The sequence below is a fragment of the Besnoitia besnoiti genome, chromosome VIII (genome assembly GCF_002563875.1).
Source record: "Besnoitia besnoiti strain Bb-Ger1 chromosome VIII, whole genome shotgun sequence".
NCBI lineage: Eukaryota > Apicomplexa > Conoidasida > Eucoccidiorida > Sarcocystidae > Besnoitia > Besnoitia besnoiti.
The window spans coordinates 873,413-898,010 of NC_042363.1; the positions used below are offsets into that span (position 1 = coordinate 873,413).

A 24,598-nucleotide genomic window follows, 5' to 3' on the forward strand; every position below is an offset into this window, starting at 1 on the left:
TCACGCTCTTCCGAGGTCGAAGCGAGTGTAGCCACGAGCAGTCTCTCTACCCTCGGTCAACAGGAGAACCCGCAGACGTCTTGGCTTCCCTTATTTGGCAGTGTCAACTAACACTGGAACCCACGCCACTCAGCGTCTTATTCAACGTCTTGCGAGCCACTCAATGTGCCGTAGGCGTTCATCTGCTCTCGCGGCTTCACATGCACATGCATACACACGCTAGCTTCCATGGGGACGGCAGGTAGTCGGTCGTAGGCCCCGGCGCCTATCTCCTTGAAACTCCGACGCACATGTACTGTACTCAAAGCCTTTGAAACGCATTTCATTCTGCGTGCCTCCGTTCGTGAAAACTCCAAGTTTTTAGAGCGGCGCACGAATCATTGATTCTAGCACGGAGTAGAGTTACCGCATCGATGCGGGTAACACGCAGATGAGTCACAGAATTCAAGCATGCTGCAGCTGGTCAAATGCTAAGCTACATGGTAGACTCTTACGAAAAAGAGCCAGCCGTCACAGGACTCGATGAGTTTTAGCTCCATAACAGCCACCACCAGTGCTGCAAAAACTTTGTCGACAACACGGGCAACTTTTTCGGTTCACCATGCCATACTACACCAGGCAAACATCCGTGTACGGCAGATGCGCAGCGGCACATCATATCTGGCCGCTGCACAAACTACGCAGTTGCCTGGCTCCACAACGCCCTTGCACCGAGCTACCCAGGACGGCACTCATCCACCAAAATCGTGTGATACGCTGCAAACAGCCCTAGAAAAAACTAGGGGGGGGGGGGAGCAGACGGCATGACACGTGGAGTATCTCCTGCTGCGAAGTACGGTGAAGGGCTCCCCCATGCCGCAGAAATCGGATGGCCGGTTGGCATAATGAAGGGGGAACGGGGAGGAGAATAAGGAGGCGGAGGGTCAGTGATGACGCGCAGAGCAGCTGCCGCAGCGGCGCCGAACTCACGGCCACGATCAAATCTGTTTCTCAGATGAAGCCCGAGGGCGTCCACAAACGATGGACGCCTTTTTCGAAACACCCACAAGACCGCCAGAAGCGCTAGAGCAGCCCCTCCCGTCCGCATAAGCCATGATGCTGACTTGTTTTTTGTCTTCAGTGGCACTGCACTTCGCCGGCCCTTCACTACCACCACCTTCTGGTATGGCTTGGGTTCATACTTTGGCTCGCTCTCTGGAGAAGCCTCTGCACCCCCTGGTGCGGTGGATACTGCATGAACAACCGCCTCCTCCAATGCACTAAAATCTAGCACGACATGTTGTAGAAGAGCGAGCACAGGTGCGAATTTCTCCTCCTCTGCCGTCGACAGGGCGGCCACTAAAGACAGGATATGCATGAGTGCTCGTCTTACCACGGGAAGGTGTGTCTGCATGAGTTCGTTGAGACCTTCTAGGTCGCTACGGTAGAAAGCGTCCGCGACAACCGCAGTAAAAAGCCTCAAAGCATAGAGCACAATTTCTGCGCATTTGAGGAGGTTGCGCGGATCGCCGGTCATTCGTTCAATTTGCGGAAGGGCCATAGTTGCACGGGCGGCCTCACCGTGGAGAGGCCCACGCACTGAAAAATCTGCAGGCATGTATTTCTGAACAAAGCCCACCACAACCGGGTGTACCCGAGTGTGCGAAAGAACCACTAGCACCGAGCGATGTGACCGGTGACTGAGGCCGTCCAACACAGAAGATAACCGTTCCCCCACAGAGCTGACCTTCACAATCAATTTGTGGGAAGCAGGTCCGGTATTCATTCCTGTGGCAGCACTCCCTTGGTGCCCCTCTCTCTCAAGTCGAACGACACTCTGGGCCAAAGCCGGGCCCATCAAAGAGGCAGCTCCCAATACAGCCGTTAAACACGCCCGTTGCAACCGATGACTGGCGGGCAGTCGCCGTAAACGGCATCGCCGAGTCGCCCAGTACATTTCTAGGCCCTATTACGGAAATTCTCAAACTCTCAGCATACACGAGATACAAGTTCCGACCGCACTTTTCGACCGGTTTGGGAAATAATTGCTCTCATCTACCTGTGCAAACTGACTGCCAGCTGCCGTTATGTCCCCTCGAGGAATGGTCGCAACAAAGAGACGCCGCGCACCGTTCTCACATACCCGAGACGCGTTGAACTCGCAACCTTCGGGGGGCGCGGAGGTGGAGTGTCAAGCTCTCGGCCGGTCTTCCGATGTCTCAAGATTCGCTAGAGCACCCGCCTCCGGCGCAAGCGTGAAATTTTCGCGTGGTGGTTGCGTCCTTTGAAACTCCTCCTCTGCGTCTCACTGCGGCGCAACCAGTTTTGGCTTTCCCATTCATTCCAGCCAACACTAGTTAGCACATGCATGGCGAGGTGAACCGTTTAGTTGAAACACACCTCACAGATCACAGGATTCAACAGAAATACAGCCGGGCCCCGGGCTAAGAGCGCCCCGTACTTCTCGGTAGTGGACCGGAAGAAGAAGTCATCATAGAAGAGCAAGGAGAGGCTCAGCCCACCCTTCCTGTAGGCGCAGAGTAGGTGATTGCATTTGGTCAGGGGATGCTGCGGTACCGGCCATCGGCGGGGTACGCGGTTACCGGAAAGCAGCTCTCCAATATCCAGACTGTGCATTGGATCCCCTCGAGGCGCTGTCAGTGCGCTACTGCAGCTGCAAGTTGTTAGGACGGGCATAAGGTGGAAAACGCGTGTTTCCGATGTCAGGATACAGGCATGACAAACTGCTGAAGAGAGGGATTTGCACAGAGGAGTTGGTGCTTTCGGAAGGGTTTGTGGTAACTGATGGTGCAACCTGCCCTGAGCGTTCTTGCTGTAGCGGGAAGTAGTCGTCGAGCCCTCTCACTTCACGGAATGCCAGCTACTTGACATACATGCGACTAAAATAAATTTCCAGGCGAACGCCGAGCTCAACTTCGTCCTTGTATATTGCGCGATACACGAGCCTCCACCGAAATGTCTGAAGACACGCGTGAAATGCTTGGTTTCACGGTCGACAGTTCTAGCCGCAACTTGCGTTCATCACAGCAGAGAATCAATTCCTTCGTATATCGCCGGTGCTTTCATCCATCCAAAGTTTCGCGGAATCCCCCTCCTTTTTGTAAACGAACAGCGAGCTCCGAGCGCTGCTGAGCCAATGGCGGTTCTGCCGGGATGTCAGGTCGGGTCGTTGTCTGGTCAGGTGCCCTGTCCAACAGACCTGTCTCAACGGCGTTTTGCTCGTCTACGGCGCTAGACTAATTGCGGCACCACAACTGTAAAGCTCATGGAAGATGTCATCGAGTATCGGATCGAGGTTCACGATTTCAATTGTATAGACATGCTAGCAACACGAAATGCGATTACGAGGATACATGGCTTCGCCGCTGTAGGTTTCACGAGCCATGTTTTCTCAACAGGGGCGACGATGGAGATAGGGCAGCAACTGGCATCGCCGCCAGGTCACTGCTATAGTTGCTCACCATTTTCATATTCACGAGAGAGCGCTGGAGTTATCGGCTTTGTCTGGAGACAGCGCCCAACGGATTGTTGCGGAACAGCCTAGCGACCGGGCCAACCAGTGTCAGGTAGACAAGTTGAGAACATCCAACTGCGCCAGACAGTGGTCCCACCAGAAGCTCCTACGGATTATCGCTCAACCAGCTCAGCTTCTGGCGTCGTGTCCCTTGCATGCGTGCATCGCACTCGGCATCGCGCGCGTATGCTGCATACAGAAAAAAGAGTAGATCTCAAGCCTTTTTTTTCGTTTTGTTCTAGCATACTCGACAGAGTTGTCCATGGATCTTCTCATGCTTTCTTTCAGCGAAGGCAGTCACTTCCGCATGCATGCAACGGCGCTCTTGCTTGAGAAAAATCTTTGCCAGAGCATGTGGCCCGTAGCGAGCAAGTTCTGGCTATCTCTAGCTCTCCTAGACGAGCTACAAGTATTTCGGTAGTCTGCGTAGTTCGCGCACGTACTGCTCCAGTTCCGTGCCGCTCCGCCAGGCAGAAACGCCTACGAAGGCCTAGTGATCAGGCCTTCGGGCACCTTTCCAATGCCTCAGGCTAAGCAGCCTACGCCGACCAGTCTATCGCTTCACTGTTGACGAGGCGCGTAATCTGCAGGACATACGTTTGGCGCTCCCACGATGACGAGCAACGTGGATGCCGCGTGGCCAGGAGGTGCTGAGACAGCCGCCGTATCTTCACACCCGCGCAAGGGTTGGCGACCCGCAAGGATCCTTTCTGGTGCCGATTTTTTCCGCCTTGCGAATCCGCATGTAGCGGAGACAGTCCTCAGGGCGTTCGAGTGTGCCCGTTGCGCCCGCGCGGGCACTCGCCGTCAACGAGTCTCCGAAAACGAAGGGCAACAAGCTCGACGGAGTGAAGCGGGGCCCGCCGCCTCTTCGGGAGATGAAACAAACCGTGACTGTGAGTGCCCGGCTTCCGCGCAGCTCCAGCCGAGCCGGCAGCCTTCCTCGTGTCCGGCGCGCGGCGGAAGGGGCCCTCCTGTATATGGCTGCCTTTGTCCCAGATCCAAACAGCTGAGAGTGGGGTGCGGGAGTGGACATTTCCATGCCAGCGCGTGGCGTGAGGATCGGCGGATTTTCCGAGCGTCGGCTTCGCACGGAGACGTGCCCTGCGGCGGACGTGAGTCCTCGAGGATGAAGAGAGCCAGCGTTCGTGGAGCATCGCTGGTGACCGGAGCTCTTGGCCGCCCACATCCGCGCTGTTGGCTCGCGTTTGGAGCGCTGATTGGTGTTGCGGCAATCATGTCGCTGACGCGCCCCTTCGCACAGGTGCGCTTCACTTGGTCGCGCTCAGGCCACCGAACCGAGGCAGTTCGGCAACGCTTCATTACATGGGCCCCTCTAGACGCCGTTTTTTCCTCACTCGCTATGCGTGTGTCTGTGCGCTAGCAGCGCGCTCTCACTCCTTGGGAATGGCTGCGAGGCTGCGACTGATGTGTGTGCAGACCTTCCCTACCGCTGCCACGGGCGCGGCGCGTGGAGCCAGCTCGGTCGCAGAACTGATGCACTACCTAAAGACCGTGTTCCACTCGTCCCCTCTCGCCTACTGGCGACCCGCCGCGAGCCTCGTTTTCTCGGTGGTCGGCCTCGCGGCGGGTGTCGTAGTGCTCGCCTCCTTTTTGACCGGGCCGCATATCGTTGAAGGTGAGCTCTCGAGGAGGCGGTGGCGCTGGCAATCGTCCCGTTCACAGCACGTCGGGATGAAGCTTTCTGGTGGATTCGGCGTGCGCTGCTCCTTTTGTTCTTGGTCGCTGCCGCAATGTCGACTGCGCAGTGCGAACGCGGCCGCACTCCAGAGGCGGTGAAAGGGGCGTTGTTTCACTGCTGGGAGCATGTTGAGGTATATGACAGCAAAGACACACCCCCCGCTGTCGCTACAGCGCGCCAGCTCGTAAACGGCTTTTTTCGCTCATTGCTTTGTCCGGTCTTGCTGCGTGTGCACTCAGAGTCCCTCGAGGTGGTCGCCAACTTTGGAGTGCAGCTGCAGCACACGACCCGCTGGGGCGGCGTCCGGCGCGAATTCATTGAAGCCTCGCAAGTCTCTGACGTCATTATCAACGAGGTGTGCCTCCGTCTCTCGACTCTTGCCCGTCACATGCCTCCTGGGATCGAACGCCCATCCTTACATTGACTAGGATGGCTTGGCGCGAGTTGCCTGCCGCTTGAGGAAAGCCCTTGTTGGGCTCGCGTCGTGCGCACGCAAACTCGGTCCTCTATGTGCCGGAAAGCGCGGCGGCTGGCATGTGCTGTGCTTGGCGCATTTTTCGCTGTGCGGCCGCCTGGGGGCCTTGCATGTCTAAGGAGTTAATGTAGCCTTATTCAGGGTCTGCCGCGCTCAGATAATGGATCCAGGTTGTTGATGTGGCACGGGGCGCTCGTCTCACGCCACCTCGATGACAGCTCGCTTGCCGCAGCCCTTGGGGAGGAGTCTCTGGTTCAGGCGCGAGGAACGAGAAGAGAAGTGTGGGGTTAGGCACAGCCGGGGGTGTGGGTTTGCCGCGGCAACAAAAGACCTTGAGAGGCCGTGCGCTGCGCTGGCGTGCTGCCTGCAGGGATTCCGCGTCTGTGACATTATCTTCTACGTCGCGCTTCTTGTCAAAGATCGGCCAAACATGGTTGTGCCGTTCCAGGTAAGCGGCGGTTCTGTGTGCAGCACATGCCTATCACAGCTGAAGGAGGGGCAGCGCAGCGGTCGTTTTCTTAACGCATGCAGCTGCAAATCGAATTTCGTGTGCGGTGTAGTCGTCTCGTGCTGAACGCGCAGTCACGATGAAAAACCGATCCGAAAACAACATATGAGGCCGTGTCGTTTGACGCAGGCACGCAACCGTCCTGGCCCCCGGTGTGAACCGGTAGATGATGTGAGAGTCGGCGTACTGCGTATCGTGGACTTCCGGTCTCTCCCCGTGAGGCTCTGACTCGTGTACAATGTCTTGTTGCAGCATTTTTCTTTGCCACTAGAAGAAAACCTGGTGATCTATGAAACCCTTCACCACCTTTTGCACGTCGGGGACCGAGTTCACCCGCACGAGTAACCAAACGGCGAGGTGCTGGGCGCGCGACACAAAACTCCCGCTGCAGTGAGATGAGTAGCAGGGCCAAGCCCCATTTCGAGCTGTCGCCTGCAGCGCAAAGCCTCACGTGGTCCTTGACAAGAGAAAGCTGATTCGCTGTTCTATTTCTGGGGCCGGCGCGAAGGCAGAGACTGCGAGGGAGGCGACCGCGCTCACGCAGTCATCGTACGAGCTCAAGATCCAGCATTTTGAGCAGATGCTACTGTGGCGCATCGGCTGCCATGTCGAAATCCAAAAATTGTTTCATGGTTCATTTTCGGCATCATTAGAGTGCGTGCGTGTTTGCCGATGCTCCAGCAGCAGGACGACAGACATGCGAATATCGGCGTGGCATAGCATGGTAGCTTCGCGTATTTCCGGCATACTTTCCGCTCAGCGTACCACGCGTCGGCAAAATAAACTTATCAAGTGAGTCCCGCAAGCTGGCTCCCACACAGTAATAGCTTCATGACTTTCAGAGCACTGACTGTTTCCCGTTCAAATCGTACGTATGCCGCTTCAACGAAATCCAAAAGCTCCCTGTGACGCGTGTGAGGAGAACACTGAACCACTCGAGTGCCTTCAGTGTGAGGCATATCTACAGAGTTGCTGCAAAGAAGACTGAAGTCGCCAGAGGCACGAAGACAGTTTATTAATCATAGGTAGCCGATCGTCTCTCGCAGAGGTTTCGGTCGTCCTGCTTTAGCGACGGACGTCCATGCCACCTACCGTCGACAAATTTCTCTCCAGGCTCTCATAGCCGGCGGCAACTTTGTTACCTAGGAAAGCAGCCGAAGACTTCATGTGGCTATTTACATGTCGGCTGCTCAACCGCGATAAACGCCGGCAATATGCCATCATCAGCGCAGCAGTATGGGGGAAGCCCGAGTGGGCTAAACGGGAGGTCTAGGAATGGGCTATTGAATGAAGCAATGTCCGCCAGCAGTATCACCATAGGTGATAAAATTGGTGAGCGTCAGCTATAGTCGAGGGCACGACAAACAGCAGCAATCGCCGCAGCGAAAGCTGACACCGTTGTGTTTGCCCCGCCTCCGGCGGGAGCGGCGACCAGGCTGCTCATAGTGTTGCCGCGCGAAACGGGGATATCAGGCACAACTCTTTTTAGTCGTCCTTTGTTGTTGAGTCTGGTAGATGCGTACCCGAGTCACGACAAAAGTTGGTGTCACGTCCAAATCCAAGAAGGTAAGTCCGATGGCCCAATACGCCCAGGAGCTTTCTACACGTTTTTGTTTCTGGGTGGGTCGACCGGCACACGCGGAACTGGTCTCTCAGCTAACGCTCTTTACGCTTCGAAGCAGCTCTCAGCAGTATTCGCAGAAGATTCTAGACTCCAGTCGTGTCTGGCGCTGGGCACAGCGACGAGTCGCACCGCGGGTAGGACCCCAGTACAAGACGAATCGTGCTCACAAAGAGGCGCCCGCGAGGGCAACAAAAGTGGCAATCGAACCACGTGAGGAAGGACTAGCACAGCAGGCGGGACTCACTGATAGTGCAGGAAAGCAAAACTCGTTGTACTGGCAATGGAAAAGGGCTTGCACACTTTACCAGGTCACTCCTCGGCGCCACGGGTTGCCACAGGCGGCGCAGGGAGCAAGCCCCCAGCTACTTCTGCGCAGCAGCCTATTCTTCTGACATCTATGAGCTGAACGGACACCCACGAAGAAGCCATTTGGGGCTGTACGCCTGTAGACTTTTAAATACCGTAGAGCATGTGCTTCGGTCGAACAAGTCTGTGGGTTGGCATGCGCTCGAAAAACAGGAAAACAACCGAGACATCTCGCAGGGCTCGCTGACCGACGAGACAGCGTGTCTCGCCCGCGGACCGAGGAGCGAAGCAAACGAGCAGACACCGTTTTTTTTGTCTTTCCCAGAGTCTAGAGTTTAGGAGCACACGGTTACAAACGGGTTGTCTGCAATGCAGAGCGCTTACCATCCCCTCCTCGCTCGTTGTTTTCCTCCAGCTCTAGGGTTCGTTTGTGTGTGCCGCGTACTGTAAAGTTGTCTTCCACTGCGTTTCTGCGAGAAAGCTTCATGTTGTGTCCCCTCTCTTGGGAGGGTGCAATTGGACCCTAGTTTGAAAACCAGTCTAGAGGTGTTTCTTCTCTAAAAGTCGTTCCAGTACCTGCTCGTTTAAACGTGCGCAGGTTGATTCAGTCCACTCATCGAATCGGGCCGGCAGAGCATCTTCAGCGTTATTCCACGTTACATTGCGAGACGTTTTCGCTGTTGTCCAACAAAACATGCCTCCTCCTTGACCAGTCCGTATTAGCGCGCGGTGTCTGTTCGCATCAACCAGCCGTGGCCATCTGTTTCTGTCGCGGGTTACCGAAGCTGCGAAGACACCGTACACTGCAACGGCTGGCGCTTGTCGAGGCATGTCAACACCTCCTTTCCTTGTATCCGAGTCTCTGATTTTTTCTTAAATTGTCTTCTGGTCGGTCGAAGGACCTGGGATCAGGACTATACGTGGGAATCAAAAGTGGTATCGATATACGGGCTAGGCCCTTTAGCCTGTATCTTTGAGTGTCTCACTTCGTGTGCGGTGCTGCAGCTGCAGACGTCAGAAATCCGCAACATCGTAGAGGTCCTACCCAGAAGAGAAAACTATTATGTCAAAGGGTCGACCTCGTTTTCCGCACCTCGTGTTGCAGTCGTGTGGACTGAACCATCCACGTCTGCGTTGGGTTGGCGGTGGGGGTTTCCGGTTGAGTTTTGCGTTCATTCTTATCGTCACTTGATGTGCCTTTAATTTTGAAGAATTCTCGGTATCTCGGCCCTCCATCCGCAGTACGTGGCCACCAATCCAGTTGCTTCAGCGGACTTTATCCTGTCTTTTCCTGTGCATGACGAGCAAAAATGGCGCCGGTGGAGTTCAGCTCTCGGGGAGCCTCCTGGCTCTCGCGGTTCCTCTGGCTGGTGCTTGCTCTGCCGTGTACTCCGTCACTCGATGGGAAGTGCGAGGTGGCTGACGGTGACTTGCCCAAGCCCGCGACTCTTCAGCGCGTGATGGATCCCCTCCCATTTCTACAGAGTAAGACTCTCTTCCTCATTGCCAATGAACCCGTCCTCGAGAGCCACGTGGTCAGCAACCTTCTACACAACCTTCTCTACACGTTGCAAGTTCCAAACGGACACGTTCAGCTTCTCGATGAGATTCTCCTGTCGGAGCACGGAAAATCCAGCTATGCCGCCCTGCTGCCGTGGCTGCGGAGTGTCCACCAGGCGCTGCCCCCTGAAATCGAGTTTATCTGGCTGGGCACAGCATACAGTCGCATTGTCGGACCCTCCTTGGAAAAGCTGATGACTCTCCTCGCGGACGAGGCGAAAGCGAGCGGCGAGGCAGCGCCGACAAGCAGTCAGTGGTATCCGCACGGTCTCTGCATTGGATTCGGGTTGAGAGACCAAGTGTTGTCCATCGCACACCACTTTTACCACGACGAAGCGTTTCTGTATCCGTTTTTGGATGCGGGGCTTCTCATGGATCGGCGCTTCTTGACGTTCCTGGATCAGACGATCGAAGAAGAAGGCAAGAAACTGTCGGCGCGCATCGAGATCGACCCGCTTCACGAACTGTTCAAGTTCCTCTATGAAACCCGCGGCTTCCTCGTGCAGCACTCTCCGCTATTCTGTCCGGCTTCGCCGATTCCCCGCGATTTCGATCGCGCAGAAGACATCTATCCACCCCCGCATCAGAGACTACGGCCTTCAGAACAGGGCCTGCGCGGCAATGATGAAGAGCAAGACGCGGGAGGCGCGCACAAGCAGGGCACCGCGAAAGGCATGGCGGGCAGCAGAAGGAGCCCCGTAGTTTCGCGGGCGGAGAAGAACGAAATCGAAGGGTGCGTGTCGTTCGCCGTCGGATGCAGACACTCCCCGATCCTCTCACACCAGTTTTTCGATAGGCTGCTTGCATTCGAGCAGGATCTTCTCGACCGCAAGGAGGCCTTGGTGGAGCAGTACCCCATCGACGCGGACGCGGATGAGAACAGCGAACTGCGAGCCAAAGAGGAGGTCCTCCTGAAGGAGCGCCCGGTCTTCATTGCTGAGCCAGAAGTAAGGGAACGAGGCCCGAGTCCTGCAGCAGCACGACGCATTCTCCACAAGATGTGTTTCCGTGCTGGAGCGCCTTCTCGCTTGTTTTAGCGTGCCAGAGTGGCCAAGTTGGGCCGGGCCTTTCTTCGACTTGTGTGTCAGTTTCGTTCCTGTCACGGCTGCTCTCTTCGCCGTGTGCATATTCGTTTCCTCGCAGTGGCTTTCAAGTCCCAGTTTTTTTCTGCACTTTGAACCGCGGGAGGACATGCTAGTTACACATTGGGTTTTCTTTTTGTTCAGGACGTCCTCATCGCTGTCAAGACGCACCCGAAGAACCACACGACGCGTGTCCCGCTCCTGAAGAAGCTCTGGGCTGCGCCCGACGTCGTCCTGGAAATGGCTCAGCGGCGCGCGAAGGCCGGGAGGCACTCGCACCCGTTTGAAGCCGCGGTCGCGGAGCGTGAGCACGCGAGTCTCGAGCAGCACATGCGCAACATCGCGATTGAGTTCTACTCCGAGGAAGCTGAAGACAGCAGCGCGGCCGCGTCTCCTGCAGACATGGTCACTGTCCAGGTGTCGTCCCCTGGAGAGAAGAGGGCGCTGTGCGAGAAGCTCCGCGCGATTCTGAAGCACTTTTACGAGCGCCACCCCACGCGCAGGTTCCTTGTGATCGTCGATGATGACACGCTTGTGAACGTCCGCCATCTGCTCGATGCGATTTCGATGACGCTGCACCCGCCAGTTCCAGCGCGCGCGTACTTCCGGGAGGCGCTGTCTGACCAAAACGGCATTCGCCGAGCGCATGCCCCGTACCGGGCGCTCGCCAGCGATATTGAAGCGTTCCTGAGTGACTGGGAAGCCAGGCACGCGGTGGAGGAGTCGCGGGCGGATGCGTCCAGCGGACAGGAAGGCAGTGCAGGAGGGCCGCAGACGGGCAAGTCAGACAGCGAGAAGAAATCCGAAACTTCTAGAAATGACAGTCCCGCGCCGCCTTCGCTGTCGTTCATTTCGAAGGCGTATGTGAAGGGTCACGCGGCAGGCGAGGCTGGCAGCGGCGGCGGCCAGAAAAGTCTTTCGCGCGTGGTAGATCGCGTCTCCCCGCTGTATCTGGGGCAGCGGTATTCATTCGGGCACACGGACAGTGGGCATTCTGGCGGACGTGGATACGACTACATTACCATGGGCGGCGGCGTGGTTCTAGATCGCGAGGCTGTTCAGGCGATTTTGGAGTGCGAAACGTGTCAGTGCCCGTCCGAGGGCGCCGCGGACGACATGATTTTGGGGTTGTGGATGCACCAGCTGAAGATTCCTGCACTGCACAGCCGTTGGTTCCACCAGGAGCGACCTGCCGACTATCACCCTGAACACGTTCGAGCGACTACGCCCGTGAGTTTCCATCGGATGGAAAAAGAAGAGGCTGCGACGAAGAAGCTCTTCGACAAGTTTGTGGACATTGGCGATGGGATGAACCTGGGCGCTGAAGACCTGGATGACTTCGACGCCGTTGACTGGATCGACCTGGACTGGCAGCAAATCGAGGACGTGCTGTGGAGTGACCACGACGGCGGCGACGACCTCGACGATGAAAACGATGACGAGCTCAGTCTCCATTCAATCGTGAAACGGGTCGTGGAAGAGGGGAAAAGACAGGGAAAACAGAATATGTCGCCCGCCGACATAGCAGATCACATTGAAAAGGAAGTCAAGGAAGACGAGGAACGACGAAATGGCGACGACGAGGATTGGAGTTGGCTCCATGATGAGTTGTGATCAAAAGTCCCGGTGAACGTTGTGGTGGAGCACTTCGTCGAGGTGCCTTCTCCTGGGCAGGCGGGCGTATCGTAAAAGTGTTCAAACTCGAGTGATGGCTCGGCGATGGGGGACTGGCGTTTCCTGGTCTTTTCTCGTGGGAGATACCATTGCAGTGCGACCTGGAAGACAAAAATGGGACTTACAGTATGCGTCCATTGGCATCCGAGAGGATGATGAGAGGTGCGCAGTCGTGGTCGATCACACACTTGCGAAGCACGGCAGGAGGGTCACGGTGCAGCTGTGGTTGCTGCTTTCGGTTTTCCACGTCTGCAGGTCGGGCTTGGAGCCCTTGTCTGAAGTCGAGGGCGGTTCCTTTTGGGTCAGCTTTTGCCTCTTGTGAGCAGATGTAGTAGCTTGCAATGTGTCTTCGTGACTAGGCCCCTGGACGGGACGGGGGCACCCCGCAGTCGGATTTCAGCAGCGTCAGTTCCCTAGACTCACTGGGCGCCTCTGTCAGTGGAGTGGTCCTCCCTCAACCGCGTGGACCTTTGTTGAGATCGAGGTTGCAGGCATCCTCGGCCTCCCCATCCAGGTAACTTTTGGATGTCGCACTTCGGTTTCGGTTTCGGCTGCTGCTTCGAGTCATGCCATGGCAGGGCAAAGCAGTGCTGTAAAATTTTACTAAGAGCTTGCAATCGTTCGGGGCGCATCGTTTGGAACGCCCCATGCGAATGGAACGATAGTGTGCCTTCACATCAATAGGCCGCTCAACAGGAGGCGGTATGGTATGAGAACCGCGTTTCCACGGGCCTGATGAGGCAGGCTGTCCACCGCAAGACGCTGGCAACAGTGCGATTTCTCCTTTTTCAGAGCCGCATCTCGAGTAGTGAGTAGGATGCACGGTAAGAGACGGTACCTCTCCTCGGGTGGGTGCAGGTACCTGTAAAATAGAGCCGTGTCCAATCATAGCTTTTGTTTCACTGAGGGGTGGTCGTGAGGGAAAACTTCCACCGCATATATCCCCACCAGAAACCGGCGTCCGCCCACCGGGCGGATCCTGCCTCCTTGCAACGCGGCTGCACCAGCGAAGGAGACCCTCAGAACAAAGTGTTGCTATACACTGCGCGGGCGGTGACGCAGGCTTGGCTTTGACACATAGAGCTAAGGACTTGACAGTAGCGTGGACGTGTGTCTTACACGTGCGGCGCACGGGCGTGTGGCCCCGGAGAAATCCGGCGGTTTACACATTTCTAGTGCCGTAGATGATGTGAAGCTTCGTGTGTTGTGCTTGTGTTGCAAAATGAGCAATCACCAGTTTCATATCGCAGACTGTCCAGTCAGGGCGGGGTCGACTAACAAGAAGTGCTGCTGCTGATTTGGAAGCCGCCACCGCCACGTTGCACTCACTATTCGACTCCACAAAGCTATGAACACGTTCTCGAGCTCAAGCGGTGCTACCCTCTGAACACAATCGAGAAATCCTATGAAGAAACCAGCTAACTCGCTCTGCGCAACCGGTCTATTGGGTCCATCCCTCGCAGTACAGCTGAGCAGGTGCCGCAGCTGTACACAAAAGCGTCTCAAGCTGGACGAAAAAAACCGTCCGCCTATGTCAGAATCGGATAAGCTTTCTGACAAACCTAGCCGACTCCAACCCATGAACGAATGAGTTTAGAAGCGTCAGCGCAATCAAGACACCAGAACAATAAACAAAGTTCGGCAGAGGATGACGAGTTATAACGACGCCAGCGACCTTCGGATACATACAACAAACGGGAGAACACGTCTATGCCGCGGCGGTTTCGTCGTCTTCCTGAGGCATCTGGAAGTAGCGCAGCTCGTACACGGTGTCGCGGCTGCTGACCACGCGCATGAAGTCACGCAGCATCTGCTTCTTCAGGTACTTCTTCGTCAGATACTGAAGGACACAAGCATAAACCAAAAAAGACAATCCAGTGAGGCACCAATGTTCGCGACCCATCTACATGACGTGATGGCTGCCCAACCTCCTGCCTTCTCGCACTGTTTCGTTGGTAGTGTCGAGACGAATGGCAAGCCGACGCTGTGGGTCGTACTCGCCACTTTTTCCCGCAACAGCGTTAAATTGCGTTTGTCTAATGCACAGCGCATATCCACCTGCTGCCGTGACAGTTTGCCAAAGTCGGCTCCGCCAGCCGCCCTCCACTCAGAGAGAGGCACTTGTGGAAAACTAGCCGTCAAGCACTAGTAGTACACGTTAGGAGCCTTCGGTGCACCAAGGCGAGATCGACCAAGTGGCCTCTGGCTGACATATTTCACCCTGTTCAGTGACGAAACGATACTCGAGACGGCCGGTACACGACTCGCTCACCTTAATGTATCTCTTGGAGAAGGGGAGCTCTGCTGTAACGAACACCTTCGCCTTTTCCCGCGAGACCTGCACGCGGTCTCCGAGGTTGTTGCACTTGCCATTGACCTTGATGTGCGTCTGAAGGAATCGCTCCTGTGAACCAGCGCAACACCCACGAAAACATGCATTAATTATTTTACTTCCTCTGAGCCCCGCGCGAGGTTGCTGGCCGACGTGCATATACAGCACGGATGCAGCAACAGCACTTGCGAGCTCTGCAGCACGCTACCGTCTCTGCACGGTGTCCCTGTGGACAGCGTTGGGTGATTTACCCGAGGGAGACTACGGTGTCCACGCCGCCATCTCGTCCAGCTGACATACGGTAAATCACGCAAGAAGCAATCCACATGCGCACCTCGATGACACAGGATGAATCACGCCGCCATACTTCCACCATCCCTGAGAGCCGCTCGGGCAGCAGCCCGTATAACACGCACTGGAGCGCCCGCGAATATGTCAGACCCGCCCAAGCACGACACATTACAGCTACGCAACAAGCTCCATCTTCCACTGTGCACACCCGACGTTGAACAAACTAGAGTCATCCAGTGGACCGATGCGCACAACTATGTCCGCGTGTCGTGTACAAATACCGCGGGCACAGGCAGCCAGTCCTCCCCATGCACCGGCGGCATGCACGCGGAAACATCGAGGCCCTGCGCTCCACGATCGCTAAGGGGCGCAGGAGTCAAACAAGTAGGTAGGCAGGACAGGATCCCGCCACAAGAAAAAGAAGTGCGTCGCGGCGAAAAAAACGACGGCAGAAAGCGAGACGGGCATTAACGGGTGGCATCGCACGAACGCTTCAGTGCAATACTATCGTATTGACGCACAACAGTGGGGCAAGCAAACTCCCCCGGAACAGTGCACCGATGCGGGGCACGATTTAGAGACCCATCAAAGGTCAAAACTTCCAACATTTGGCAACCTACCAGTCCTTTTGCCTCGATGATATTGTCGTCGACCGGCTTCTGGCAGTCGACTGTGAATTTCACCTTTACCGGCTTGGCCGCAGCGCCCTTCTTCCCACCAGCAACGCGGCCAGAGACCGGCGACCTCCTGTGGGCCTTTGCCATTCTGTTCAGCGGTCGACAGAAAAATTGAGAAAGGACCACGCAGATCGGGTTGAAATCTAACCACGAAAGATTTGCAGAAGCGACAGCAAGGAAATACGCGGATAGAGCAGCAGCGCTTCTTGGAAGACATACAGGTCGCATGAAACGCGAGCGCAACGCAAGCTTGACATGCGCCAACAAAAGGGCGGCTGGCGGCGAGCATGCTGTCGTCCGGTCCGCGCTTATATTCGAGGCGGCACACGTGAGCTATGCAGCACGCGTATGTTCCCTCCACGGCAGCGTTGTTTTCCGTCGGCCCCGAGAAGGGGAGTTGCCGGGATCAGTGCATAGCACTCACAAACCGCCGCCAGCAATAGTGTGCGGTGCTCAAATACTCAACTTGGTTTCAATAAATAGCGCAGCATAGGAACTTGGTTTAGCTGAATAGTTCCTGGGGCCACAAGATAAAAAGGCAGCCGCCGCGGCGCAGTCCTACAGAATCAAGTGGGGGGCCGGGGGCCAAAATTCCACGCACCGGATAATTCAAGTACGCATGACGCTTGTTGCCCAAATATACCTAAATTTGAGAATCGGATAAACTTATTGAGATTTTGTGTCTATTAGAAATTCTGCCGGTTTCTCGAGCGAGTGAGCAGCATGTCCGCCATACTTCGGCATGCTGAAAGGCAACGTTCTCGAGAACGAGGTGGCGGAGGTAGTGGAAGAACCTATGAATCTCCTTCCATGTCCGTCCGGGTGCCGGCTGCAGTGTGTAGAGAAAGATACTACCCAAAGATATGTGAATATCGTGCTTCGTCCAGATGGTACGCTTTGTTGACCGGCTGGTCTTACCGTTCGGAAGCCGACCACGCGGCCTCCCGCATCTCCGACGCCAGAATGCGATTTCCATGTTCCACATGCACGTTAAGGCTGTGTTCCAAGCTGACCGTCTGTCATCAGTTTATCTATTTCCTACTGAGTCGAGCTAGCCCTCACGAGGCACATATGAACGACAGCGCTGGCAGCGGCTTGCGTCGGGAGAGTGTTCCCTGTCAACCAGATTGACATCATCCTCGTAAGTAGGATTGCCCGCATGGCTAGGGTCTAAGGGTGGTCACCTGGCAACAACTGCTTCTCCCCCTGTCAGAATACCTAGTGGGCTGTGACAACGCGTGATGCCTGATTGGTCACTGGTACTGCTGCATCGGTACCAAAAAATGTATCATACAGCTCCCTACCCACTTTTGCAGGCAGGGCTCGCTATCGTTTAGAGGGTCTTGGCAGTTCTTCAAGGTCTGCGCTACTCTTTAGCACGTACAGACGCCTGACCACCGTGTCCGCGAGCAAGGCAAATGCCGACACAGAAACAAGATCGTTTTCCTTCCACACACCCTCACGCCGGCAAATCATTATGCACAACGAGTTCGCCCTCAGTTATTTCGAGAACTTATGGCAAAGCGCACCACCAACCTGAAGCTGCCCTTGAGTTAAACAATAAAACGCTTCGTGAGCTGCTGTGTCGCGGCCGAACTACCAAACACAGGAGGAAAAGAAGAAAACGCACTCCAGTGCGATGAACTCCAAGATGTTGAGGATTTCTACATCATCGCAATGGGCAACTGGCTTAACCAGCGCTGAAATTCCTCTTAGGGTCTACGCCAAGTCACGCATTTACGAAGGGTACCCGCGGAGTCGGCTACGAAGTGTATCTGCATTCGGAACACACGCACGACTGTACGCTCCATAGGGGGGTTCCAGAACGCGCCATGCCACGGGAATCACTACAGCAAGTTCTCAGGCACCTGCCTCCGAAACTGTACTCACTGCTAAGGTCACTAGAGGTCACATCTTGGTCGGACTTTCTTTCCTCCTCTCCTGATGTGTCATTGTCTTCGCTCGGCAGAAGACGAACTTCCCTTGAAGTTGACGATTCCGCGGCTTCCTCTCCCTGAACCACGTGATCAACCAACTGGTTGTTCTCCGGAAATATCCCGGCCTCACACTGTAGTGCCACTTCGCGTTCAGGGATCTCAACGTACCTGTCAACAAATTTGACCTGCCGTTTCTCCTTGTACTTGACTTTCTCGACGACGGTAAAACGCGGTTTGTAGACACTCCTCTCTTGGATTGTCTCTTTGGGCACGTATGTATACTTGTATCGGATTTCAGGAACCTCTTCATACTTGTCAACATACTTGATGTATGGTTTCTCAACAAATTTTTGTACTGTCTTGTGCACGATTCGAGGGACCTCGATCGTGTTCTCATGATACATAATCTTCGGCACGTATTTATCCACAAATTTCACGACGGGAACTTTCACATATTTCGTCCGAACATCCACCGGCTGCAAGAGGGCAATCTGAATCCATTCTCGTGCATCACTCTGCCTCATAACTCGGGGCTCGATTAACTGCTCTTCTACAATGTCTTGCTTCCACGGCCTCCGATGGCATAGACTATGAGCGCCGAGCATGTGCCCTCGCTTCCAATCACCCGCCTCACGGTGGTTCATTGTGGCCTCCTCTCTCGGTAATGCAGATGCCAGAGAATGAACGCGCTCTTCGTGGCTCATTTTTGCGCAGAGAAAAATCGGGATTCCTCAGTCAAGGCGATTGCCACCCAAGCCGTCACCGCGGCGGAAGTTCTTGGCCTTCAGTTCCACGCGTCCTGCAGGTAGCTGCGGCTGTTAACCCCGATGCACACGTCTTGTGAACTGTGGACTGAATAACAGTAAACTAGTGGCTTCCGCGCACCGCTGCAGAAAGCCAACCATCTTCAGCTCACACACCCACGGTGCCGCACAACTGTGATTCCTTGCAAGCCTCTCATTCGCATGGCGTACCAGAGAAGTACCGATTCTGAAGTAGGCAGATCCACTGTAGCAGTAACATGCCCGACAGCCCACTTTTCCCTGCACCATGAGAACACAATACCGACCTTTTCCGGGTCTCTCTATCGTGTGGCAGACGTTACTGCCGGGTCCTGTCCCTGCTACCGGCGATGGACCTTCTCGACACAAAGCAAGCGGTGCGTCTCTTTCACCGCAACTGCTTGTGGTGCCCTCGTCGATGCACGGTTAATTTGACGAGGTAACGAACTGCCACTTGCCACAAAAAGGAAAAGGGACTGGCTGAAATCACTGTTGAACACGGGGGTTAGTATCCAAGGAAATGTGAACAGTTATCTCTTGCTTCAGCATGAGCGCCGAGTAACGGAGCTCTGCCAGTGGTCCTCTAACGGGGTAAAGCAGTGGACATCACGGGCAGAATTCTCTCGTAGTAGAAAATACGTGTGAGTGCACGCCCACAGGGAAGAGCAAACGCAGTTGCAGACAGGAATCTCTGCCTAACGCATTTGGCCCCTCGTGGTTGCTTAGCGAGCGTGAGAACGTCGACAGCCATCGAAGTGACCACGATTTCGTTGATGCACACGTGCACCGCGCCGCCTCCGCACAGGCCAACCACCAACATCGAAAGCCAGCGGAGTGACCACGCTTCCGTTGATGCAGACGTGCACGCGCCGCCTCCACACAGGCCAACCAGCGCCGGCTGCCGCCAACCACGCTTCGGAGTCGTACCACGTCACATTCAAACCGACCATCGGACTCAGTTCTTGCTCTTCTTTGGCCAAAAAGACCCTCTAGTTACATCACACAGTGAGATAAGCCTGTCCTGTCGCCAGGGTAGAATTGTGCTCGGTCGAGCAAAAACCCGCTATGCACCTGCCGCCTGCCCTCCGTCGCCCCGCCTTACCCAGCGATGGCTTGATGCTCGGGACGCTCTTCCGGGACGCTAGCCACACTCTAGTGACCAGGCGGGCGAGCAGCGGCCAGACATGAGCGCCTGCCCATTTTTTTTACATCCACCAAGTTTGTAGTTGATAGTTGACTTCTATTATGCGTCGCGGTTATCTGGGAGTGGACTTTTGGCTTAAAGCGTGGCACACGGATCGTAACGTTTCTTTCAATTTTCGGGGGTTAAGGGTCTTTTTCACTTGCCCACTGTGGCCCTGTCCTTCTGCGAGGCACCCTCATTTCTGCGCCCCCGTGCTTTCACGTCCCGCATGAAACGCTCACCAAAAGGGCAGTTTCCTTGGCGCGAGTGCAGATCCGCAGTTGGAAGTGGCGCGTACTTGTTGGAGCAGCGCGTGGGCAGCACACGCAGTGTGCCCTGCCTTTGACAATCAAGGTCTCATTGCTATCTGCGTCTATCACTTGTCATTTGAAAATTGAGACACAACGGATCATCCGGGTTACTGCTCCTCGGCTTCGAATTCATTGTATGCTTTCAGTCATCCCCCACCGCCCGCACGGTTTGTCGTTCTTTGGGAATGGAGTCTTGTACGTGGGCGCGGATGAAGGTCATGATCATAACGATACTGGCATTCGGTGGGCTTCCTTTGGAGTTTGGCGCTTCAGCGTCGTACACTAACCGCCAGTCAGCGTTTTCGGCAAGCGCGTGGTCAGGGTTTCCACCTTCTGGGGCAAGCCTGATACCGGGGGTCGCCGCGCCGCGCGACAGGCTACCGATCAGCGTCCTGCCCCTGATAGCCCGCCATTCAGTTGCAGAGCAGAAAACCCCTTCAGACGGTATTTGGCCTAGGATAGACATGATGGATGCTTTGCAAAATAACAGACCCCTTGCTATGCATACCGGTGCGTCTTCTTCTGGAGGATGGTCCCACGGTGCGCCAGCAGCTACCTCGTATGGACCGAGTCGACCCGTTGCGCTGCAGACTGGCACGCACAGAGGAATCCCTGGCGAGCTATCGCGCACCAATGAGACACTACTCGCAGGTGAGGCTTTACCAGATGTGCTCGACGTACATCTCCTGCACCCACAGGGTGGGCACGGCGCGAAGATCGTGGTTCCAGTCATGCTTCCCATTGTACCGTCGTTTCAGAGGGCTGGAAAAAACCAATACACTTTGGCATCCGTCGGTCTTTCGCCTGACGAGGATGAGGCTGTGTCGCTCCTGCAAGGCCTAGATGTGTCCGAGGAGACCTTCAGGAACGTTCAACCGCTTACATCACTGCGTACAAAAACCCTGCATCAGGAGCTGAGTAACGCATCAGGTGGTATCAGCTTCAATGATTTCGACACAAAAAAATTTCTTGCCGATGTCAAGGAGTTAGTAGATGGAGATGCAGCATTGAGCAAGGCCATGAAAAAAGCCGCTACAATGGCGGACGAGGAGATTCGCAACTATTGCGAATTAAGAGATCTGAAGTGCACCACTATGCGCGAGTTTGCGCGCGACCTTCCAGAGATTGTCGAGGAATGGCCTTTTTCTAAAATTGTAGAAAGCTTCTTGAGCCACGTCGAACAGATAGAGGTACACTCAACGCGTTTGTCCCTTCAGTTTGTTCTCTTTCGCCTCACATGCCAGTCGTTGCAAACATGCGCCATGCCCGCAGGCACTGGCCAGCCATACTACGATGACTGGTCTCCGTCCCCAAACGGACAGTGACTCTCATGGGGGCCAAATGGCAATGCATGCCGGACAGCTACAGGAAGCAGGATATCCTTTGCAGGTGGTCTCCGCAGTGATTTCTCCAGTTACCACATTCTTGTGGGCGCTGGAAGAGGATCTTAAAGGCTCTCTGGACAGCCTGGACACGGCTCTTGCTTTGGGCGCAACTGACGCTACTCTTCCTTGGTCTCCGGCTCATTTTGATGCCATGTAAGGCTCCTGTAAGTAACCGTTAATGCAGACACTAAACTGAATGGCAGAAATTGCCTGAGCAGTTAGCTGGGCAAGCCACCGCTCGGGTCGCCTAACGTATGACCGTCAGTATTTTAATCGAAGGCAGCTCAGACTAGAAGTCACAGATAGGGTTCCAACTATTCTCTCCCCTCCTACGGCATCTGAGGCGGGGCTTTTGAGCGGTCGTAGGAGTGACAACGCTCGAACCGACGAGTGCATTATGACAGAGAAAGCCACACCCGCGATGCTGGCAAAGTGCAAGACTTTTGTGTTGGAGATCCCTATATCACCTTGCGGCCGAGACGAGTTGCCGAGGGACAACGAGGACAACGGGGGCCCGCCTTGTAAGCAACCTTACTCAACAACCTGCAGAGGAAGTGTCACAGCCCTCTATAGCTGAGGCCGGGCAAAGAGTTGCCGCTCGTCTCCGCAGCTGTAAATGATGGCTTAAGATACAGGCTTATGAAATAGCGGTCCGATTGAGGAGAAGTTCATTCGTAGAAGCAGAGGAGTGATTTCGGATCATGAGAACACTCTCACGTTCCACATTCACCGCGAAGGCCTCTGTCTCTACTTCTGTCAATGCAGCAAGCGTGCTGTTATGGGGTTTTGAGCTTTCATGTCGCTCTCATCTCGCGTGCGCTCAAAATCTGGATCAACAACGACCAGACCTCTTGGACGGCGTATATAAGCTTGTTGAGTTAGGTCCTGGTGCTGCTCCGGTGTATGTTAAGGATTTCCCCGACGGCAGCGGGTGGACGGTGGGTGACCGTCGCGTTGAACGTCTTTATCTGACCCACTCATTACCGGGCAGCCGTGGCACCACCGATGAGAGTTCATGGGCAGCCATTGTCCCCAATGATCCCCATATAGAGGTACGAGCCCCCTGAGTTCAGCGACGGCACACCATCTTGATGCATATGAGTGCCCGGCGTTTTATGATGCCCTTGTGATCTTTTGCCAGCCCCCTATCTGTCCTTCCAACGCAAGCCGGCAGCCGTAGTTTGGCCTTGCAGTTGTAAATGCACTGGAACTGGAAGTTATGCTCCCATATGAGCCGTTCTACTTGTCAGCTCACTCAGGGGAGGGCCACAGCACGCTGTTGATATGAGGCATTCGCTGATGACGCCTCTAAGCACCTTTGAGGAAGAGCACTCCGGGCAGTGTCATCTCATGTGCGCAGGACCTGAATGGAAAGCCTTACCCGTTCGCGTACATCGCAACTGATGACCTTCCTTCTTCGTCGCACGTGGCTGTCGGATCAGACGGTTCTACTGAAAGCAACGGGGGCGTGCTACAGAGATATAATCTTCCATCACAGCTAATGCGGTGGCGTCTTGTCCCTTCTGGCCTGCCAGATCAAGGAATTCGCTTCTTTCCTGCTCTAGTGAAGGTACGTTGTGTGTAGAAGCTCTACTCTCTATGGTGGGTTAGCCGGTTTCTGGACGCGAACCGAACAAAAAAAAACTACTGATACAGATCAAGAACGCAGTTCCCACAAAAATTACCTTAGCATGTAGGAGCAAGCAGGAAAGGCATTCTAGGCGCCTCACGTACTGATGCATATTCGGTTTCCGACGGAGCGGCACGTGCACGATCGCCTTACCGTCCCGTTTTTCCGGTTACGTGTCTGCCTTCCTTTGTAGATGGAACGCATTTGAGCGATGCCTTCTCTCACTGCCCGAATGCGAAGGAATGGAGCCGTGACATGTATCGGTGATTTCCCGTTTTCACCGCCGCGGCTAAGTGAGACAACAGGACACGTCTCTATGTGGCAACCGGGCCGATTCCACTCGTGGCCCATGGGCAGGCTGTGCGCGGTGACATGATCCCAAGCTATCAATTTCCCCAAAGTTTTCCAGATGTGAAGACAGACAACCACATGCACTGTCATGGCTGGCCCTGCTTTCGCTGACAGTCCTTCACTTGTGCCTGGTGTGGTAAACAGTAGCTCGTATTGCTTGGGATTTTCGCCTGCTGGTGCTACCTTTCGCCACTTTCGACGATTCTGGACCGCGTACCGGTTGTGAGGATTTTCCAGTTCCCCGAAGACCAGTTCCAGAAGAAACTTCGGCACTAGACTGAGATCGGTTGAGTTTCCTAGGTTTGCTCTTCGTACATGGCAACCGGTATATAGCTGTGGTACGATAAATACGATTGCATCCATGTTTTCAAACCGAAGCGTCTGCTTGACGAACAACTCCACTCTCTTCATCAGTCCCAGGTTCGGCAGTTGAACACAGGGTACCGCCCGCGAGCGACTTCTGAAATACCGTGACCCACGTACCAGTTATTGAAAATAGGGCTCTGATGGATAGTTTGACTAGGGCACGCGGAGGGGAGCTGGGAAGCTTTCAGAATGCCGGTCTAGAACCGACGTTGGAAAGAATGAAAAGAAAACTTGCGCCTGTCGAAGGGAGGCTCCCCTGAGGTGGTAGCCTGAAGGTCCCAGCTCGTCTCCCACAGGGTACTGGAGACAAGGAAATGGCAACACCTCTTTGTACGAATATATTCTGGTCTCAGCTCCTAGTAGCACATGTATACATATTTAGGGAAAGCATTTTATGAAGAAAAATGATACTGGGTCCAGGGGAGGCCTGGAAAATTGCTGTGAGAAAAGGCGTGAAACCAGCGTCCTTTATGGCGCGGGTGGCCACAGCGACCGGCATCGTGCATGCGTGCCCCTGCATGCATCATTCAACATCACCGCACGCATGCGAATCGTCGACTCCACGGCATTTTCTACCTCATGAACGTGTGGGGCCCGAGATGAATTACTCTCAAACAGCGGACTTCATGATCTGTCCGCATTTGCAGGCCGTACTTTGCACTATGTTTGCCGACCCCCCTGATCTGCTAAGATGAGATAGGGGTTGCGTGAACACGTCATTGTGAGGCTGAAGTTGGAACCTGTCAGGCCCGTCCAGCTGTTGATCTGGCTTCTCACGCGTAACAGGCGGCTGATCTCGTTTCTGACTGCCCCGTTGCTCATCATCATTTGCCGTGTCCCAAGGTGACGCAGCCTTGTCTCATTTGCATGTGGGAGTACGCGGCACTGGGGCGGGAGTTCCTACCACC

At 55.0% G+C, this 24,598-nt stretch overlaps 6 protein-coding genes across 6 annotated transcripts; 3 read left to right on the forward strand and 3 right to left on the reverse strand.

Annotated features, from left to right (window-relative positions):
- Positions 1 to 778: 778 nt before the first annotated feature.
- BESB_082550 (uncharacterized protein) lies at positions 779 to 1,516 on the reverse strand (the record flags this gene model as incomplete). The annotated part of the gene is made up of 1 exon (XM_029366605.1): positions 779 to 1,516. The coding sequence occupies one exon, from the start codon at positions 1,514 to 1,516 to the stop codon at positions 779 to 781; it is 738 nt and encodes a 245-aa protein (XP_029217065.1).
- Positions 1,517 to 4,127: 2,611 nt separating this feature from the next.
- Positions 4,128 to 6,919, forward strand: BESB_082560 (uncharacterized protein; the record flags this gene model as incomplete). The annotated part of the gene is made up of 5 exons (XM_029366606.1): positions 4,128 to 4,778; positions 4,955 to 5,153; positions 5,456 to 5,571; positions 6,062 to 6,139; positions 6,881 to 6,919. The coding sequence occupies 5 exons, from the start codon at positions 4,128 to 4,130 to the stop codon at positions 6,917 to 6,919; spliced, it is 1,083 nt and encodes a 360-aa protein (XP_029217066.1).
- Positions 6,920 to 9,439: 2,520 nt separating this feature from the next.
- On the forward strand, positions 9,440 to 12,385 carry BESB_082570 (uncharacterized protein; the record flags this gene model as incomplete). Its single annotated transcript, XM_029366607.1, has 2 exons — positions 9,440 to 10,636; positions 10,916 to 12,385. 2 exons carry the CDS (start codon positions 9,440 to 9,442, stop codon positions 12,383 to 12,385), a joined length of 2,667 nt encoding a protein of 888 aa, XP_029217067.1.
- Positions 12,386 to 14,153: 1,768 nt separating this feature from the next.
- Positions 14,154 to 15,832, reverse strand: BESB_082580 (ribosomal protein RPL22; the record flags this gene model as incomplete). Its single annotated transcript, XM_029366608.1, has 3 exons — positions 14,154 to 14,285; positions 14,718 to 14,849; positions 15,689 to 15,832. 3 exons carry the CDS (start codon positions 15,830 to 15,832, stop codon positions 14,154 to 14,156), a joined length of 408 nt encoding a protein of 135 aa, XP_029217068.1.
- Positions 15,833 to 17,482: 1,650 nt separating this feature from the next.
- BESB_082590 (alveolin domain containing intermediate filament IMC1) lies at positions 17,483 to 18,287 on the reverse strand (the record flags this gene model as incomplete). The annotated part of the gene is made up of 2 exons (XM_029366609.1): positions 17,483 to 17,520; positions 17,636 to 18,287. 2 exons carry the CDS (start codon positions 18,285 to 18,287, stop codon positions 17,483 to 17,485), a joined length of 690 nt encoding a protein of 229 aa, XP_029217069.1.
- Positions 18,288 to 20,143: 1,856 nt separating this feature from the next.
- On the forward strand, positions 20,144 to 24,385 carry BESB_082600 (uncharacterized protein; the record flags this gene model as incomplete). Its single annotated transcript, XM_029366610.1, has 6 exons — positions 20,144 to 21,148; positions 21,231 to 21,496; positions 21,710 to 21,864; positions 22,109 to 22,395; positions 22,704 to 22,913; positions 24,338 to 24,385. The coding sequence occupies 6 exons, from the start codon at positions 20,144 to 20,146 to the stop codon at positions 24,383 to 24,385; spliced, it is 1,971 nt and encodes a 656-aa protein (XP_029217070.1).
- Positions 24,386 to 24,598: the final 213 nt, after the last annotated feature.